This window comes from Hemicordylus capensis, chromosome 5 (assembly GCF_027244095.1).
Source record: "Hemicordylus capensis ecotype Gifberg chromosome 5, rHemCap1.1.pri, whole genome shotgun sequence".
NCBI classification, from domain to species: domain Eukaryota; kingdom Metazoa; phylum Chordata; class Lepidosauria; order Squamata; family Cordylidae; genus Hemicordylus; species Hemicordylus capensis.
In genome coordinates this window covers 60,618,446-60,638,620 of record NC_069661.1, presented here as the reverse complement: position 1 = coordinate 60,638,620, position 20,175 = coordinate 60,618,446, and the positions used below count along the sequence as shown (strand labels likewise).

The following is a 20,175-nucleotide window of genomic DNA, read 5'->3' as shown; positions in this document are numbered from 1 at the left end:
TCCCCCTCCCAGGGCAAGGAAGTCAGCCACACAATCCAAACAGGCTGCCTATCATTTTGTCCTGAGCCACTGCTCAGCACATCTGTGGTGAAGTTTCTGGGAGATGGGCAAGAAATAAAATTCATATTCCAAAGCAGGGCTCCACTATTCTACAGAGAGGAAACCTGGGACCCTGGACAAACCATAGAATTGGAGTCCTCCTCCTGCACCCTTCCAATTGCCGTCAATATGAGCCAATATGCTTAGGAGGCCTTCAGCCTTGTCATGCTCTGGGGCAATTTGCCCCCCTCCAATTCAATTGTCACACCATGTCAGGGACTAAGGCTCCAATTCTGTGCATGTTTGCCCGAAAGTAAGGTCTACTGGCTTGTCCGAAAGTAAGGTCTGCTGGACACAGTTGGACTTGATTCTGGGTAAACACCCATCAAATTGTGCTGAAAGGGAAGTGAAGGGCGTTAACAACCACCAATTGCAGTTATTAAGGACAACTAAAATGTGTGGGAGTTCTATTCCAGAGCACACCAGGAGAGCTTTCATAAAGGAAAGGCACTCCACGCAAGATCAGGGGTACCTGTTCCTTAGTACCTTGTTTCAGGGGCATAACTATAATAGGGCAAGGGGAGACAGTTGTCTGGGGGCCCACTGCCTTGCCCCCACCCAGAGGCAAGTCTGACTCCCCCAGCCACACACCCGCCCAGGCTTCCTTCAGTTGTATTCATCCTCCAAAATTGGTGTGAGTGTTAAGACCTGGAGCTACCAGAACAGCATGTCTTTCTCTAGTACCATTAAATGACTTGCATCGTCCACAATTTACAAAAAATAATTTAGGATGATGTTCTGTTGTGGCATATAGGTACATAGGGGTGTTGTGTGTGTGTGTGTACACACACACACACACTATGCTTTTTGTTACCACTGTTCAGCCCTCATTTAAGATTTCTTTACTTCATTAACTGAGCTTCAGTGGGGGGGGGGCGCATTTTAAAATCTTGTCTCTGGGCCCACTCCAACCTTGCTACGCCCCTGCCTTGTTTTCTTAGGCTTCTTTCACCACCTGCTATGTTATTTGACTGCTATTCCCCATGCCTCCTTCAGCTCAGTGTTACGTGTGGGGCTTGCTGTAGAAGAAGTTTTCACAGGCCCCCTGCAGTCTCTTCTAAAACAGCACTGGAAATGGTTTGCTGGGGATTCCCCTGGCTCTTTTTGTAGCACCCTAATCTCATTAATGTGCAAGTCATCACAAATGCCATAATTAAACCAAATATTAATATAAACCAATTAATGAGATTAACATTAGTCAGGACTAACTTGACCCATTGATTTCAGTGGTGCTTAGTCATAACTAACTAGTCTGGATCCTGTCCCCTGACCCCAACAGTGACCAGCTTGATATTTGGCATGTGAACAATACCCCTTACCATTATTAGCTGCATGACCAACTATTCAAAGGCACAGTCATTTATTGGATCTAGAATTTTTCTCTTTGTTGTGAGTGAAGCTGAATGTACATTTCCTCAGCTGATGTAAGGGTAGTCTACTCTATTGCAAGATTTTCTCCTTTCTCATATGATTCCAAAACTATGGCCGGATTACAGATACCCTACTTCTCCCCTACTGCTTTCAAAACTGGTGGTGTGTCAGTTATTAATGTGTAAGCAGCAAAGAAGTTAATAGTTGTGAATCGGACATTGCTGACACTCACCAACCACTCCAATGCAAGTCTTTTTCTATATTTTGTTGCATATGGAATCCTTGACACACTTGTAGGCTCTCTCTCTCTTGCATACCAAATTCCTTTGCTGGGAGAGGGGTTGGTGTTGCCATCTTTGTAGTGGTGGTGGGTGAGGAGAGAATAGGTTTCCTTTGCCTTTAATACCAGGCTAAAATTCAACCAGTGAAACTTTCCCCTATCATGGCATCTTCCATGCTGGGAAAAGCTTCATTTGTTAAATTTTTGCTTGTCATAGATGTTAAACATTTTGTTTGGGTATATACTTTGAATGCTTGTTCAAAGGAAATTAGTATGTGAGTTAAAAGAATAATAATTAAAAGATAATAAAGGTACAGGAGCCCTACCAGCAAAAGGTTATTGCTTGGACTGGTACTTCTTTTAGCCAGAAGGGGAAGCTATTACTATACAGAGTTTTCATGTACAGTGTTCTATGAATTTATTTGGATTCTTGTTTACCCCATCACAACAATAAATCTCTCAATTGAGCAATGTCCAAATTACTTGAGATCTTTAAAAGGCATTGTTTATTCCACATGAATTCCACTTAATTTTAGCAGAATCTGATTGTGCACAAAGTTCAGTGTACTCTCACAATATTTACAGGTTCAATATAAAAAAACTAACTTAAGCGCAAGATTTCAAAGTGACCACAAATCTGGTTTGCAGCCATGCAGTTTTCCATATACTGTAAGAATGCATTAAGAACACAAGAGCTCTTATGAAAAATTCTTTTTCACAATTTGTATTACTTGAGATTTCTGAACACTTTTGTTGTATCTCTCCTTTATTTTTTAATTTTAAAATTAAAATTCTATTTAAATAACATACCATAACCATAACCATAACCATACAGCTCTCCTGACCCCCAGACTAAGGAGCCATCAAGTCCAGCATTCTTGTTTCCTCACTTTTGCTCTGCAACTGTTGGCAATACAAGTGGCTCTCGCTACCTGCAGGGGGTCCATTCTGACCTACAACCGCGGATAACGAAACCTTGAGTCAATGGGAATTGAGGAGTTCGGGTCCTTGAGATTAAAAAAAGGGCTAAAACAGCATGAAGACAGATATAAGTGAAATAAAGTACGGTACCATGCTCTCAAGGTTTCCAGCTGTCCAGCAATGCCTCCCCCAAACCCCAGTTTCTCCAATTTTCCAGAAAAAATTGTGGGGAATTAAAAAAAAAAATTAATAAGAGCCACAAAATGGCTCCATCTTGCAAAATAGTGGCTAGAAATGACATAGGAAGTAATTTCTGGCCACCTAGGAACTGCAAATAGGTGAATTTTACCTATTGTTCTAACCATGGATAATGAGGTCAGGTCTGGTCAGGTCTACATTACCCGACCATGGACACAAAAAAACTACAAATGCCAGGACTGTGGTTAACGCAGGCCACCTGTACTCCCTCTGAACCTCGAGGTTTCATTTAGCCATTATGGTTATTTATAGCTATTGATAGATCTATTCTCCTGCATGAATTTGCTTAATTCCCCTTCAAGGCGTTCTAAGCTAGTAGGCATCATCACATCCTGTGGCACCATATTCCATAAATTAATGATGCATTGTGTGAAGTACTTTTGGGGGGGGGTCTATTCTGATAGTATCAGTATCTGTTGTTGGATGATCCTGAGTTCTAGTTTTGTGGGATTTTAATTATTTATCTTACGTATATACATCTCTAGGCAGCATATACAATCCAAATTACAAAAACAAACAAACAACATTTTCACAGAATAAAAATCATTAAAAACAAAACAATTAAAATAATTTCACAGGATAAGAAGTTAAACAGTTTAAAATTAATTTTAATTAAAAGCCTGAGAAAACATGTGTCTCAAGGGTCTTTTGAAAAGCAATCAGAGATGGAGAAGCTCTTATTTTGACAGGGAGTACATTCCCAAGTCCTGGGGCAAAAAGAAGGCCATGTCACCACCAGACTAGCCGGAGGCAACCTTAACCGGACCTCCCCAAATGATCTTAATAGGCATCTGTTCTCTAATAGGATAGAGAACTTCTATACATGTTATCCAAACTATGCATAACTTATAAACCCAGTCTTTTTTTTTTTTTAAGCAAAAGAGCCCCAAACCCTTTATTCTTTCAAATGCACAAATACATTTGAATGCACAAGTACAGGTGAAACTCAGAAAATTAGAATATTGTGCAAAAGTCCATTAATTTCAGTAATGCAAATTAAAAGGTGAAACTGATATATGAGACAGGCGCATTACATGCAAAGCGAGATAAGTCAAGCCTTAATTGGTTATAATTGTGATGATCATGGCGTACAGCTCATGAAAACCCCAAATCAACAATCCCAGAAAATTAGAATATTACATGGAACCAAGAAGACAAGGATTGTAGAATAGAACAATATCGGACCTCTGAAAAGTATAAGCATGCATATGTATTCAGTACTTGGTTTGGGCCCCTTTTGCAGCAATTACTGCCTCAATGCGGCGTGGCATGGATGCTATCAGCCTGTGGCACTGATGAGGTATTATGGAAGACCAGGATGCTTCATTAGCGCCCTTCAGCAATTCTGCATTGTTTGGTCGCATGTCTCTCATTCTTCTCTTGGCAATGCCCCATAGATTCTCTATGGGGTCAGGTCAGGCGAGTTTGCTGGCCAGTCAAGCACAGTACACTGTATACTTTTCAGAGGTCCGATGTTTTATTCTTCAATCCTTGTCTTCTTGGTTCCATGTAATATTCTAATTTTCTGAGATTGTGGATTTGGGGTTTTCATGAGCTGTACGCCATGATCATCACAATTATAACCAATTAAGACTTGACTTATCTCGCTTTGCATGTAATGCGTCTGTCTCATATATCAGTTTCACCTTTTAATTTGCATTACTGAAATTAATGGACTTTTGCACGATATTCTAATTTTCCGAGTTTCACCTGTACATTCCCCATCCTGTTCACAATAAGTACAGGATGGAGGATACCTGGCTTAGTGGTAGTACATGCAAAAGTTATCTCAGAATTGCAGTTAATCACAAGCTGATGAAGGTTTATTTATTGATGGCATTATTTATACCACATAATTAAATTTATCTCTAGGTGATTTTCAAAATGCAGGCCTAGACAAGTTTTCTTTGGCTGTAAGAGCATCTGCTCCATAGGAGGGTACACTTCCTGCCTTGCTTGCTCATGATCAATAGCCTGGCTTGGGCACCATACTTAAATTTCCAGGCATCATAGCAAGCTGATTCCTAGGCATTATTGAGCCCCAAGCTAATGTGATTTCAGGCTGCATTAACAGAACCAGAGTTTCCAAATCATGGGAAGTAGTAGTTCTCTGTTATTTCACACTAGTCATATTTTTTGAAATAGTGTCCAGTTCTGGGCACTACACTTAAGGGATGTAAATGAACTGGAATAGGTTCAGAGGAAGACAATGAAGATGGCTAGGGTTCTGGAAAATAAGCCCTTTGCATAAAAGTTGAAGGAACTGGGTATGTTTAACCTGAACAAGACTTAAAGGGGACATGACAGCCCTTCAGGTAATGAAGTGTATCACATAAAAGAGGACAGAGACTTGTCCTCCATTGCTAGAGGGAGAAATTTCTTAATGGTAAGAACAGCGTAACAATGGTCCCCAGTTACCTAGGGAGGTGGTGGGTTCTTGGCTCGAGATCTTCATCCAGAGGCTGGGCAGCCATCTCTTAGGGATGCCCCAGCTCTGGACTTCCTGCATCAAGCAGGAGGTTGGACTACATGGCTTATGGGATTCTCACACTCTAGGATTCTTTCCACATCAGAAGATGCTTCAATCCCCTGATCATTTTAGTTCCCCCTTTCTGGTATACTTTTCCATCTCTACAATCTCCTTTTTAAAAGACTGTGTGACCAGAAGAGCACACAGTTTTCCAATAGGTATTTACACAGCAACAGTAAGCCACCGCTGTGGGCACATAGTGCACTTCAGTTGTATGTACACATCCGAAACACTTGTGTGCTGCATATTTTGCTCAGCCTCTACAAAGCACCATCAGCACTGAAGTGCCTGCATGATATATATCCACTGGCAAATGCTGCCCTGTGTTGTCAACACTATAAAAACTTCCTAAGCCAAGACACCCTTATGTGAGCTGCATACCAAGCAGTCTTGGGAGGAGCAGCCATCCAGCTATGTGCAATGCAGATCTCAGCCAAATTAGCTTTAACACATCAAGAGACTCTGAGGTCTATGTTTTTCAAGCTAGGGAGTACCACACTACTTGCCTTTTCAAGCTGTCCCCCCACCCACCCACCCACCCACCCATAATGAAGACTTGCAATTAACTTTTTCTCCTTTTTCATAAAATGAAAGCAGAGATGCTAAACACTTTGAAAAGCAAACCAAATTGCATTTCAGGGTATACTTTCCTGTATGTGTGCAAAACATCTTATTTTTCATGTAAAAAGAACTAAAATGCAAAGCATAGTTTGAAGAAGCAATTGCATATGTGATGACTTTGAAGGCAAGATAAAAAGGACCGATAATTGATCACATTAAGAAGGTGTGATCTGAGAGCCTGCAGTATAATTCCATTATGTATCCATTCCTTTATTATTTGTTACAGGGTGACATTACTAATTGTTTGCCTCCAATGATTCACATTCAGCTGCTCATGATTAGAAGTTATTGCCCCTTTAAAGCCACATTTAGCTCCACTTATTTTGATGCTGTTCCATTTTAGTAGCAAGAGAGAAGCTGAAATATTTGCAGCTCTTGCTCAAATATCCTATTTCAGCTTGTCAGCATTAAGCAGAAATGTCTGTTTATTTGATTAAAATAACCTATTCACGTTAGCTTGTTTTTCTGATGATACAGTGGATTGTATAACACTCAAGCCACCACATATGAAAAACAAGACTTCTGTCTCCCACTTAAGTTCTAGGGCTTTTGTTTATTGCGAGTGAGTGAGTTTTGCCAAGTTCTCAGGAGATTTTTGACCATTTCACATATACTAGCTAAGAAAAGTGTCCAAAAGAGAGAGGTTGTTTCTGGCAACCTTATTACAACTCGAGGCCAAAGAGATTGATTGTTGCGGGTCTAGGATTAATCAAAAGTAGTTCCCCCATAGAATACACAAGTAGCCAATGGAATTAATTGCCACATGGTATTGCAAGAGCTGACAAACTAACAACTAGTTGGCCACAACAGATCGATCTTCCTTGAATGTAGCTAAGTGGTTCAAGAAGCAAACTTGTGGTTCCCACAATAGGAACATAGGAAGCTGCCATATACTGAGTCAGACCCTTGGTCTTTCTAGCTCAGTATTGTCTTCACAAACTGGCAGCGGCATCTCCAAGGTTGCAGGCAGGCATCTCTCTCAGCCCTATCTTGGAGAAGGCAGGGAGGGAATTTGGAACCTTCTGATGCTCTTCCCAGAGTGGCTCCATCCCCCTGAGGGGAACCTCTTACAGTACTCACACTTCGTCTTCCATTCGTATGCAACCAGGGCAGACCCTGCTTAGCTAAGGGGACCTTTCATGCTTGCTACCACAAGACCAGCTCTCCTTACAATGGGAGGAAGCAATACCCCTACTCCTAAGGATTCATATATTCTCAGGATTCAGTGCTATTCATAAACAAGTCAGAGATTAGTAGCAAGGTAGCCAAGTTAATCAGTAACACCACATTATTCGTGAATGAAGGGACAAGAAGTTGGCAGATAAGGTTCAAAGCAATGAAGTTTGAATGATATACGTTGGGATAAATGCAGTCTAGCTTCACATATACATGAATGGGGTTGGCTTTGGCTACCCATGTTGCCATTAACCAGGAGGTTCAATCAAAACAACTCAGTGTTCAGTGTTGGTGAAAGCATTTGGAGCTTTTTGATTTAGAAAAGACATACATTTTTCTTCTTTTCTCAAAAGACTAGAGCCCTGATCAGTTTAAAAAAAAAGCTGCATGTGATTAGTGTCTGAAGTGGGTTGCGAAGTGCTGCCCCCAACATGTCACTGAACCTCTCATGCTCTTCATGGTTATGAAGTTTGTCTGAAGAGGCAAATGCCATTAAGTGCAATTGCACCCCATTTCCATGATCAGCAGGCTGGGGTGCCCCAGTTTGTTGATCACAGAAACGGGTGTGATTATGCTTATGGCATTTGCCTCTTCAGACGAATGCTGTAACCCTCAAGAACATGGGTGGGAGAGCACTGAGCAATGTAGCCAGAGCTTTACCCTAGTCACTGGAGAAGCACTGCCTTGCAACTTGGAGGTTTCCCTCCCACCTTTTGTAGGCAATGACCATTGATCTATTGGCCATGAACTTGTCTAATCTCATTTGTTTAAATTTTGGCCACTCTCAGAAACTGGATTCTGGGCTGGATAGCACAGGAGCATGATCCAGTAGTAGGACAACTCACACATTCTCATCTTAAGGTACATTAAGAGCACAAGAACTTCCACAAATAGGGGCAGACATGCTCATATCATTGGGCCAGGAGAACAGTTACCTACTGGGCAATTCTCACCACTGCTAGATGGGTTGCCTAGGCTTCACTTCACTCAGGAAAAAAAAAAGAGAGGCTTATATCCACAGATGTCAACCTGTAGTAACATGCACTATTCCACAAGGCAGCCTGCAATAGTATAAAGGACAGAATGAGGTGAGTTGTTCTGCCGCATGTACATTCTGGTATTTAAGGAGATTTCCATATCATAATCATATCAAGATTCCCATCCATCCCAGAAACATGTGTTGGGAGGAATAAAAGCTTTACTTTGCTGTTAAGTGCAGATTCAAGAAAGTGAATTTATCTTATTTAAATCCCACCTTAGGCACAATGCCTCACAAGGTGGTTCACAGTAAGAGCACAACCATTAAAAAAGCTATATGAATCTTTCAAAGATTGATCTCTCAGGACATTTCCAAGACATGTGTAGAAGACTGTACCATCAGTCCCACTGAAACAGTTTGATATAAGAATGCTTGTATACTTAATGTGCAAAACACATCTCTTACAAAGACTGATCACGTTCATACACACATCCCTGTACTCTTAACTGTACTTTGGTGCCCAACAGTTTTCCAGCAATAAGCTAGACAACTCTTTAGTTTTAGACTAATAAAGGACCACACACAGTGCAAGCAACTTTCAAGTCACTAAAACAATAGTGACCACTAGCAACATGGTGTGGGAACATTAACAGCTCCAGAAGAGTTTACAGAGCAGTTCCTGCAAAAACTCAATACAAGATTTTAAAAAACCAAAACACAAACAAGTGCTTTGTCAAATAGGACTAAAGGGGATTTAAAAAATATTGTTTGGTCCTTTGTGTTGGTGGTTTGTTTACAAGTTCCATTGTACATGTTATATTTGTACCTTGTTAGGAAAGCCCCTAACTGGGCAAAGTTGTAGTGCTTCTCTTACATCTAGCAGCAAGAGAGCAACTGACCCCATAACTCTGCATAATGCCCCTTCCCAGTGACTGCTGCCTCTCTTGGTCAAGCTCCAAACTAAAGGTCACTCTCACAGAAGAGTGTCTGTCATGCAAGGGGTGACTTGTGACCATCTCCAAAAGGGCTTACATTATACAAAGAAACATGAGGACTGACATCAGCTCATGTAGTGCTCACAGACGAGCATCTTCCATTGCATGACGGGGGTTTATTTCCAGCAATCCTCACCCTTTCCTCTGCAGGTGCCTATACCTCTAAAAAAACATACCTCCCCTGAAGTTGTGGGACATTAATGGATATTGGCCCTTGCAGCTCTTTTTATAATGTGAACCCCTTCAGACAAGAAACCATCTTCACATTCTTTTTGCTATGTAAATAACTTTGTGAACTTTTGGTTGAAAAGGAGTACGCACATTAAAAAATATTGTTGTTCTTCACAATTTCTGTTCATTCCTATCACATTTTAAAAGCATTATATAGCTTGTTACAACCCAACTAGCAAGAAATACACAAAAGATTGCATTTTAATCAAAGTAAGCAATAGGTTTATTTGAACTTCCAGTAGAGATGAACCACTAAGTTTTGGAATAAAAAAATACTGAAAAAGTACTACAGCTTGAGTGAATATAAAACATTAGCAGAAAGAAAACATTTAAATGGTCAAAAAACCAACCTTTAAGTCTGAAACACTTGAAGTTTTTTAAGTCCTCCCAACATGTGCTAACATCTGCTAAACTGGCAAAACACAAAGCTCTTACAAAATGAAAACAATCACTTCCGTTATGTGACTGCATTAAACTGCCGAATCTGAAAAGGCTGTACAATTTGTCTTGAAATATACAGACCCTGCAGTACATGACAAAAGCATTTATTGGCCCATCCCTGCTCTGTAAAGTTGTGGATGGGCAGAAATATATCAGTTAGTAAGATGAGGCCACTATAAAAATGAAATGCACACAGCAAGACTTGGACTTGTTTAACAAGCTATGTTTACAGTATTATTCTATCTGTCCTTGTCAGCTTCCCTTCCCACTCCCTTCCCTCATCTATCTAATTTTTGTAGGCTAGTCCATCTCTAACTTCCAAATATACTGTACATACATTTAGCAAAGGGCATACCTAAAAATTCTGGCAGCAGTATGGTCAGTACACAATTTCAGAAGGTTATACAAAAGCCTTAGTTTTTCAGAGGATAGCAACTATTACCAAGACCAATGGCTTTTAAATATTGTGGGAAGCTGTTTTTTTAAAAAAAAAATGAATGTAGGGGCTCAGAAAATCCACTAGTCTACGAATCTATGAAGTGAAAAATGATGTCTAATGAAACAAGTCCTGACAAATAATGTAGCAACCCAACTCAAGGAACCATCTGATGAGTAAAATATTCTGTCTGTTTGGTGAATTGGGTCAACATTTCTTGACCCCTGAGTGTCACATACAATACAATGGATGTTCAACACAAGGGGATCTTAGTGCGCTAGGTACAGATTGCTTGAGGAACAGGGTCCAGATTACACTGACTTGGTCATCCCCAATTATTACACACTGCCCTGCATAAAGATTTGCAAGATAATATTACTTTGTAAACTAAAAAAAACCTCAATGCCAACAACTTATTAGTGGGTTTTTTTCCTGATCTAACAGTTGGTCACAGAAGTCAAGTATAATAAAGGCTGCTGCCAGTTTTGTACATGTGTCTGACTCATACATCCTTCAAGTACATGCAAGGCTCAACACGTTTCCAGAGAGTAGCTGCTCAGATTCATTTAAGACACAGAAGAGATTGGGTTATGAGGAGAGCCCATCTGGGTAAGAACTTTATCCAGCCACTGAAGGGGGCCATGCAAATGTATCTCAATCCAGCATGGTGTGCTTGTGACATCTTGCCGGTGATATTCTGCTCCCCAGCCCTAGAAAGAGAGAAGCATATATCTCATTGCTATTCGTTTTGGCACAGTTATACCGTATTTTATGGACTATAAGACGCTATGGACTATAAGACGCACCTTAATTTTAATCCAGTTTTTCAGAGTTTTAACATATTAAACTGTTATCAATAGTTTACAAAGCCAAACTAAAAAAATAACATTTGCCATTATTTATAAAACCAAACAGACCTTTTAAATCCCAGAAAACTTTCATCTGAACTTTCCTTCTCCTCCTCCCCTCCCACTTCTTCTTCTTCTTCGTCATCGTCGTCCTCCTCCTCTTAACTTCTCTGAACTTTCCTTCTCCTCTCGCCTCCATCTCCCCTCCAAGCCCTCCCACCGCACCCCGCTCTGTCCTTTCCCTCCTTCTGCCACAGAGCAGAACAGAGTGCCTTGTTTGCAGGGCCTTGAGCCCAGAACGGAGAAAGCGAGGGCGCAAACGGCGAAAGCGGACCACTCCGCTGCGAGCGCGGCCACCGCCAAGCATGCCTCAGCCGCGCCCAGGACCACTGCGTCCCCCACAGGCGAAGGGCCATCTACGGCGACGCTCCCCACTGCGGGAGCCTCGAAGAAGGGCCGCGGCAGTGCGTGCAGGTGCACACAGCAATGGCCGCCATTTTGACTCTGCCTTCGAGGCCGACGCGGTCCAGGTGAGGGCCCAGCGGCAGCGCAGGAGGGCCCAGGTGCTGGAAGCTTTTGCAGTGGCACGATCCTCGGAGGCCACCGGCTCGTCGGGGAGGAGTCCACGGCCCAAGCGGCTGAGGGTGAGCTGGAGCGGCAGTCCCCAGGCAGCACGGGGTTAATAGAGGGTTGCCCCCAACCCCCTCCTTTAGCATTGGTACAGGCTTTGCCGGGGGATAGCCCCCCCTCCTCGAACCTGTTGGGCAGGCTTACGAGTATAAGACGCAGATACGAGTATAAGACGCACCTGAATTTTGGTGGCTATTTTTCGAGGAAAAAAGTGCATCTTATAGTCCATAAGATACGGTACTTGATCCTGAAAATGAAAAAGCTTTAGCAACTATATCCCAATCCAATAGACATTCTTATCTATTGACCAGTTCATTGAACAATAGACAAGTTCAGACAACACCTGGAACCAGCCATCAAAAAACATGAATGGGAGAAGTATGGGCACCAGAGTTCCAGTAGGACCAAGAAACAGAAGTACTTTTTCACACAATGTATAATCAACTTGTGGAATTCTCTGCCACAAGATGTGGTGACAGCCAACAACCTGGATAGGTTTAAGAGGAGTTTGGACAACTTCATGGAGGAGAGGTCTATCAACGTCTACTGGTCGGAGGGCTATAGGCCACCTCCCGCCTCAAAGGCAGGATGCCTCTGAGTACCAGTTGCAGGGGAGTAACACCTGGAGAGAGGGCACGCCCTCAACTCCTGCCTGTAGGCTTCCAGTGGCATCTGGTGGGCCACTGTGTGGAACAGGATGCTGGACTAGATGGGCCTTGGGCCTGATCCAGCAGGGCTGTTCTTATGTTCATCTGCAAGGGAAAATACCCATTGGTGTCTTAAGAAGTATGAACATCCGCTTAGTATCCAATGTGTTCACATACACGCACCACTAGAGGAGAGAGAGATTTTAACAGATGCTGAGGTATGGCCAAGCAAGTCAGCCAATGCAAGACCTTGATTCATTCAATTACCTGGTTTCCATGCAGGTAATCTAGTTTCAAAACTAGAGGTTTTCCTCCATGACATCTAGGATTCTAATTTTCTCCTCCTCCACCACCACCCCTCCTCTGAAAGTCTACAGTGTAACTTTCATATTGATTTTATGAGTGAAGGACTCCTTAGCTTTAGCTCTGCAATGTACACCAGGGGTATTCCAGATGTTGCTAAAACTACAACATTATCCTGTTGCTGTTTTAGGATTTACTGGTTTGGAACCCGTGGACTATACTACACAAATGCTGTCCAGGAGGAACCGCTTACATGTTAACACACATGGAGAGACCTGGGCCAAGATTTACTGGCTGTGTAATGTTACCTTACAGCTAAAGCCTGCCACAAATGTTTGTTAAAACAGCTCAGAAGTGGATGTTACATAATTGAAGTTTATTTTGAAACAAGATTGTTCTAGATAGAAACATCTATCTATATATTTATTTCTCCTAGGCGTACCCATCGCTAATCCCATGCGTGGCAGCTCTCGTGAGAGTTCGCAAGCAGCTGCCGGACTAGCGGTGGGCCGGGATGGCCACCAGGATGAGGAGGCACTGGCCCAGCTGTTGGGAGCAGGCGGGGGGGTGCAGGAGATGGGGACCAGCCAGCTTGAAAGTCAGCCAGAAACCGCAGCCAGGCGGGGGAGAAGCGGGCCGGGCAGGCCAGCAGAGGCACAGATGCTCTTGTTGCCTGGCCCAGCTAGTTAACTTTTATTCTATACAGTTGCCAAATAAAGAGCACTCCATCCTACTAACGGAAAGGATGTAAATAAGACATTAAAACCATAAGCCACAAATTTGCTATTTTGCCTAGCTCATAATATCACACATGCAATCCCCAACAAGTCTCACTTACCTTTACAAAGCTCATACGGATAGTGCACATCTTTGTGAGTTCATACACGGTTTCAAAGCCATGGTTCACAGATTGAGCCAGAAGTTGCGCAAACTCTTGGTTGTTGAAGATCTTCAAACTGCAACCACTTGGAATTTTGCAGACTGTGGTTGGGTGGAAGCCATGATGGTAATTGCAATTTCGACTTTGCACAAATATGCTACTGTCACTAAGGCACTCTGCATAAACTTCTCCACCAACATAATACAGATGAACTCCTAAAAAAGGTATAGAAGATTTGTCATTTAGTCTAATATGCAGATGAAGAACTACATTTGTACCACACAGTAACACATGAATTCTGTACACCTGAACTAGTTAAATCACTATGGTAGAGATGCACATATTCTTTCTTTGCATGTTACACTGGCTGTGTGTCAAGTCATGTACACACTGTTGCTGCTTTAGGACTCTGTACATACCCTTGAATTTGACAGCAGGTTCTGAACAATTAACAAATCACCAAGGCAAGATCTATCCAAGAATTTGGAAGGAACTCAAATGTGAAATTGCTGATCTCTTTGCAAAAATATGTAGCTTGTCCCTAGTCAGGCTCTGTATTAGAGGACTAGAAAGTAACTAGTGTAACTCCAATTTTCAAAGAGGGATGGGGGGGGGGGATCCAAGAAACTACAGGCTGGTTAGCTGAACTTTGGTGCCAGATAAATTGATGAAAAGCATACTTAAGGACAAAATTGTTGTTAAAACATATACAAGAACAGGCCTTGCTGAAGGAGAACCAGAATGATTCTTAGTCTTGCCTCACTAACCTTTTGGAGTTCTTTGAGAGTGTCAACAGGCATGTGGATAAAGATAATCCAGTTGACACAGTATATTTGTACTTCCAAAAAGCTTTTGACAAAGTTCTCCACCAAAGGATGTTGAGTAAACTTAGCAGTCATGGGATAAGGGGACAGGTTCATTGTGGATTTGTAACAGGTTGAAGGACAGGAAACAGAGGGAAGGAATAGATGGATAATTTTCACTATGGAGGAAAGAAAGAAGTTGGATACTCCAGGAATCTGTACTAGGGCAGACTTAGTTTATTCATAAATGATTTAGAAGCTGGGGTAAGCAGCAAAGTGGCCAGATTTGTGACACTAAACTATTTAGGATAGTGAGATACAAAATATATTGTGAGGAGATTCAACAGGCTCTCCCCAACCTGGGTAAATGGGTGACAAAATGGCAAATGCGGGTCAATGTAAGCAAGTATAAAGTGATGCATATTGGGGTAAAAAAACCCAGTTTCACATATTCACTGATGGGGTCTGAGCTGACAGTGACTGACCAGGAGAGGGGATCATGGTGAACAGCTTGTTTAAAGTGTCAACTCAGTGCACGGCAGCTGTGAAAAAGGCAAATTCCATGCTAGGGATCATTAGGAAGGGGACTGAAAATAAAATTATAATGCCCTTATACAAATCTATGGTATGTCTACATGCAGAGTACTGCGTATAGTTCTGGTCACCATATCTTAAGGGGGATACTGTAGAACTGGAAAAGGTGCTGAAGAGGGCAGCCAAGATGAGCAGGGGCCTGGAGCACCTTCCTTATGAGGCAAGGCTAAACCATCTGGAGCTTTTTAGTTTGGAAAAGAAGCAACTACAGAGGGACATGATAGGAGCATATAGAATTATGCATGGAGTAGAGAGATTTCTCTCCTTCTCTCACAACACTAGAACCAGGGTCCAGTGTGGTGTAGTGGTTATAGTGCCGGACTAGGATCGGGGAGACCCAAGTTCAAATCCCTATTCAGCCATGATACTTGCTGGGTGACTCTGGGTCAGTCACTTCTCTCTCAGCCTAACCTACTTCACAGGGTTGTTGTGAGGAGAAAACTTAAGTATGTAGTACACCTCTCTGGGCTCCATGGAGGAAGAGCGGGATATAAAATGTAAACAAAAAAACAAACAAACCCCATTAAATGGCTGGCCAGGAAATTTAGGACCAACAAAAGGAAGTACTTCTTTACAAAGTGCATAATAAAGCTATGGAATTCTCTGCTATGGGATGTGGTGATGGCTACTAGCTTGGATGGCTTTAAAAAGAAGCTTAGACAAATTCATGGAGAACAGGTCTATCAATGGCTACTAGTCTGATTACTATAGGCCGCCTCCAGCCTCTGAGTACCAGTTGCAGGGGTGTAACAGCAGGAGAGAGGGCATGCCCTCAGCTCTTGCCTGTGGGCTTCTCAGAGGCATCTGGTGGGCCTTGGGCTTGATCCAGCAGGGCTGTTCCTATATTATAAGGCCTTTCCTAATTAGAAGTCATTTCTGGGGATGCAAGTGTGTTCAAAAGCTACAGTACCTTTTTACAGCTGGGTTACATCAGTGAATGTATGTATATAGCACACTATTTTCTAACTTCTTAAATCTTCTAGCGTTTACTATAGGATCAGTTGAATTTACAAGCAAAACCTGCTTTCCAATAAATTTGTGATTAAGATGCCTCACTGAATCATTTAGACCAAGGAAATAGGACTCCTTTGTGCTGCATCTCTATTGGTCGCATGAGATAAATAGTCCTAGGAACTGTAATGCTACCAACTGAACTAGAAAAGGCAGGTATACTTTCCCTAGTATGCCTGACCAGAGACAGGCACACCAGCAGTGCCAGCCTCTAGTGCTCTTTCTATTAAGTGACATTTGATTTATCAGTATCAATTATGGCTGTAATCCAGAGTTCTCCCAAACCAGTTCCATGTGTTGGACATGTCTTTACGCTCCCCACCACCACCGTTCTGTGCATGAGAAGCAAATGGGCTGGGTTTCAAGTACTGAGTTACAAGCATTGCAAGACACACCCACAAGCCCTTCTGTACACCAAAAAGATGTGCTGAGTGGTTTGAAGAGCGCCAATTGTGGATGTTCCCCAATGTATTTTACACACCTGGGACAGAAATGCTTCTTCTATATAGTTGAATATGTTTGCCCTACCTTGAAAGAGAGGGGAACGCTTATTTGTTCATATCTGGCTTTTAAAAACATGACCATACAGCTCGAGAAGCACTTGAGCCACTGTGAGATATTGGTTCCATTTTCAATAAGCTCTAAAGCCACCATTCAAGCCAGCCAGTGAGTCCGACATACTTTCCTTCCAAACTAATTCAAAACAAAGGTCATAAATTTCACCTAAACTGATCTCCATAAGAGAGACACAAGAAAGGCAGCTTTTTGAAATTCAAGTCATAATGAAAACTAGATCATTGCCAACTACTCCCTTAAATATAAGGGAAGTCAACACATACTTGTGTTAATACATTTGGCCATTTAAGTGAAATTCCCTCATCTATTCCCCATATATATTTTGACCTTGAAATTAAAGTGAGCAGCGTTTTCCAGCTTTGGATTAGGAAGGCAGAAGATACCATCTTTTCTTTACAAGAAGCCTTCCCCATTATTCTGCAAGCTACATTAGTACTTGTGGAAGTTTAATGGATTAAAAAAAAAACAACAACTTCAGCTTAGTACCTTTTTTTAATTTATCAGATTCTTTTCAGAAAAATTACTCTGAGCAAATACTTTAATTAGAAGTAACCCCACTCCTGCTGGTATGAGTTGCATATGTACTAAAAAAAAGACTGTTATATATGCACTCATTACTTCTCAATGAAATCCTAGAGGCAATAAGCCACCCTGCATTTCTTCTTCTTCTCCCTCCCTGCCCCTTCAACTATGAATAAAGCCAACATTACCTTTGCCAATATGCCGCCTGGTGTTCTCAATGGTGGAATTCCGGTTAACGTTAGAAAGCAGCCCTAGGCAAAACCTGTTCTTGTTGTTTGAAGGATCAGTGAATCCATCCACCAAGACACTCGTGGAAGAGGCATGAAATGCCTCTCCAACGCGATTGTTGAGCTCATAGTAGACAATAGAGCACCAGTGTTTGGGTTCTTCATAGGCAACTGCCTGAACATCTGCAAAGGAAGAAAAACAATCTCTGACACTGGAATTAATGAGTTCCTGAGCTTTAAAGTTTTATTTATTTTCAGTGTGTAGGCTTTGGCTTATGATCACTAAAGAAAAAATAATAATCTGCCTATGCAGCTGCTAATTAGAAGCCATTCTCCCACAATGCCCTTTTATGTGGTACACTGGAGCCATGCTAGCTCCTTGCATGAATTCAGTTAAGGCTTTCAAGCAGGGAGGAGGGAAGGGAGTGCAGCAGGTATCTGGACAAGTAGCATTCAGATGCACGTTTACACAGCCTTGAAAGTCCGTAAACAAGAGTTAGGGCTGCAATAGCTACAAGTACTTCTAAACACTGCCATCCTCTTACACAGGGGGGAATTCTTCTTTTAAGACGAGGCCTGCTCATCTTTTAAGATACACATGCTCTATCTAAAACTATCTCTGCCCTGCCCGCATTATTGTTTTGCTGTCATGTGAACTTTAGGCAATTAAACATATCAATTTTAGTTGCTTAGATTTTTCATTGGGCAACAGCCCTAACTGGTAACTTTACTTGTGCAAACACAGTAATAAATCCATGTAGCAAAGGAAGACCTGGCTCCACCACAAGGTGAGTGAACCACACCTGCTCAACCCTACTCTCTTCCCTCAGAGCTCCTCAGAGGGAGCAGCTGCCTAGAAGACACTGCCAAAAGACACCAAGGAAGAACAAAGTCAAAGCAGCATGATTGATCCTTGAACCATGTAGCAGGCTACTGTGTTGTCTATGACGTACTGCCCTCATCACCCCTCCGGAGTCTTCATAAGTCACCCCTGCCCCTGGGAAGAGTTAGGAGCTGCAGACTGCCCAGCTCTCTCCTTTATGGTAATCACGGATTGTTCAAGGAGTAACAGCAAGAAGAGCCAAAATGGAAGCAGATGTACCAGAAGTCCAAGGAGTGGCCATTTTAACACTGTTTATGTTGTTATGGTGTCTATTAAGGTAGTAAGTGCCTTGGGGTCTTCGGAAGAAAGGCAAACTATAAATGTAAGCATAAAGTCATCAGTCAGAAAGACAAGAGCCAAGTTTCAGCCCAATTTACAAGGATGAGTTGTCTGCTGGGTCACAGTTTTTATTCACAAATAAGTAACTATGTATAAGCATGCTCCAATGCATCAGAAGAACTCAGGTGTGCTATCAGCCAATGCTGTGAATGAGACTATTAAGCACACAGTTTAATACAAGCACTGCATTAGGAATTAATGCTAGGAAGACTTTTGATAAATTAACACTTGGAAGGCTTTCGTATGAGTTGCCCAGGTGGATCATACCAAAAGATCTATCTAGGCCAGCACTGCCTCTCAACAGTGGACAGGTGGATACCTCAGGAAGCTTGCAAGATAGGAAGGATGAAGGGGCTGTCCTGGTATGTATCCATACTTGGTTGGGAGAGGCTGATGGCCCAGTCTGGTCCCAGCTTCTCCCTCCAGGGTACTCTGTTGAGGGGACATAGATGGGGAGATGGAGTGGCTGTCTGTAAGAACATCTCCCTTACCAGGATCCCTGCTGAAGTGTGTGACCATATTGAATGTGTATACTTAATGCTGGGGACCAGGAAAAGACTGGAACTTGTTGTACCAGTCACCCCACTGCCCAACCAAGTCCCTAACTGAGCTGATGAACTTGGTCTTGGTATTGGATTCCCCCAGGCTTGTGGTGGTAGTGAACTTCAATGTTAACTTCAGGACCAATCTGTCCAGGTTGGCTCAGGAGTTCATATTGGCCATTACAACTATGAGCCTATCCCAAGTAGTCTCAAGACTGATGCATCCCAAGTAGTCTCAAGCCTATCCCAAGTAGTCTCAAGACTAGTCACATGCTTGATCTGGTCATTTACTCTGATCAGGGTGGTGTTCCGTATGTGGGGACTCCTGTGATTTCCCCATTGTCATGGATGGAACACTATCTGGTTAAGGTTGAACTTACAATTATGTCCCACCTCTGCAGGGTTGAGGGGCCTATTAGGATGGTCCACCCAAGAAGGTTATTGGATTCAACAGGATTCTAGAAAGCCTTGGGAGGATTTAGTGTTGGCTCTGCTGGTGATCCTGTTGATGCCCTGGTGGAGAATTGGAACAGCAAACTCACCAGGGCAGTAGACATGATCACTCCTAAGCATCCTCTCCGACCTGCTTCAAAACTGATCCCTTGGTATACAGAAGAACTACGGGGGCTGAAGAGGGAAGGTAGATGACTGGATTGCCTCCTTTCTCCAAGTCAAGAAAGATTCGACTCTAATCCGACAGATTATAACATAGAGCGCATTTGAAAATCTGTGTTCAGGCGATGTGTGTGGCAAAGAATAAATTCTTTTCTGCCTGTATTGCATCTGCATGCTCACACCCAGCTGAGGAGTTCACGGTTGCTAGTGCATTCTCTTCCCTCCTTTAATCAGAACTTGTAGCCATTAATTACCCGCTGTGACATTTTTTAATGAGTTCTTTGTAGATAAAATCTCTCGTATTCGGGCCAACTTGCACTCAGACCCCATAGTTACTGCAAGTGTCTGATGCAAAGGTTAGGGATGTGCATTAACCAGTTTGGTGATCTATTCACAAACCACCAAACTACCGGTAGT

General features: G+C 42.4%; 1 protein-coding gene across 6 annotated transcripts in view; it reads right to left on the bottom strand.

Annotated features, from left to right (window-relative positions):
* Positions 1 to 9,660: 9,660 nt before the first annotated feature.
* SMAD1 (SMAD family member 1) overlaps positions 9,661 to 20,175 on the bottom strand; it is a 60,350-nt gene continuing 49,835 nt past the window's right edge. For 4 of the 6 annotated variants that reach the window (XM_053255436.1, XM_053255433.1, XM_053255435.1 and 1 more), the window contains 4 exons: positions 17,341 to 17,562; positions 13,605 to 13,861; positions 11,995 to 12,063; positions 9,661 to 11,048 (listed from right to left, as the gene is read on the bottom strand). In XM_053255436.1, coding sequence (XP_053111411.1) covers positions 10,905 to 11,048; positions 11,995 to 12,063; positions 13,605 to 13,861; positions 17,341 to 17,562 — 692 coding nt within the window. In that variant the 3' untranslated portion in view covers positions 9,661 to 10,904. The remainder of the gene's footprint in view (positions 11,049 to 11,994; positions 12,064 to 13,604; positions 13,862 to 17,340; positions 17,563 to 20,175) is intronic. The other 2 variants (XM_053255437.1, XM_053255434.1) reach the window with 1 other exon arrangement.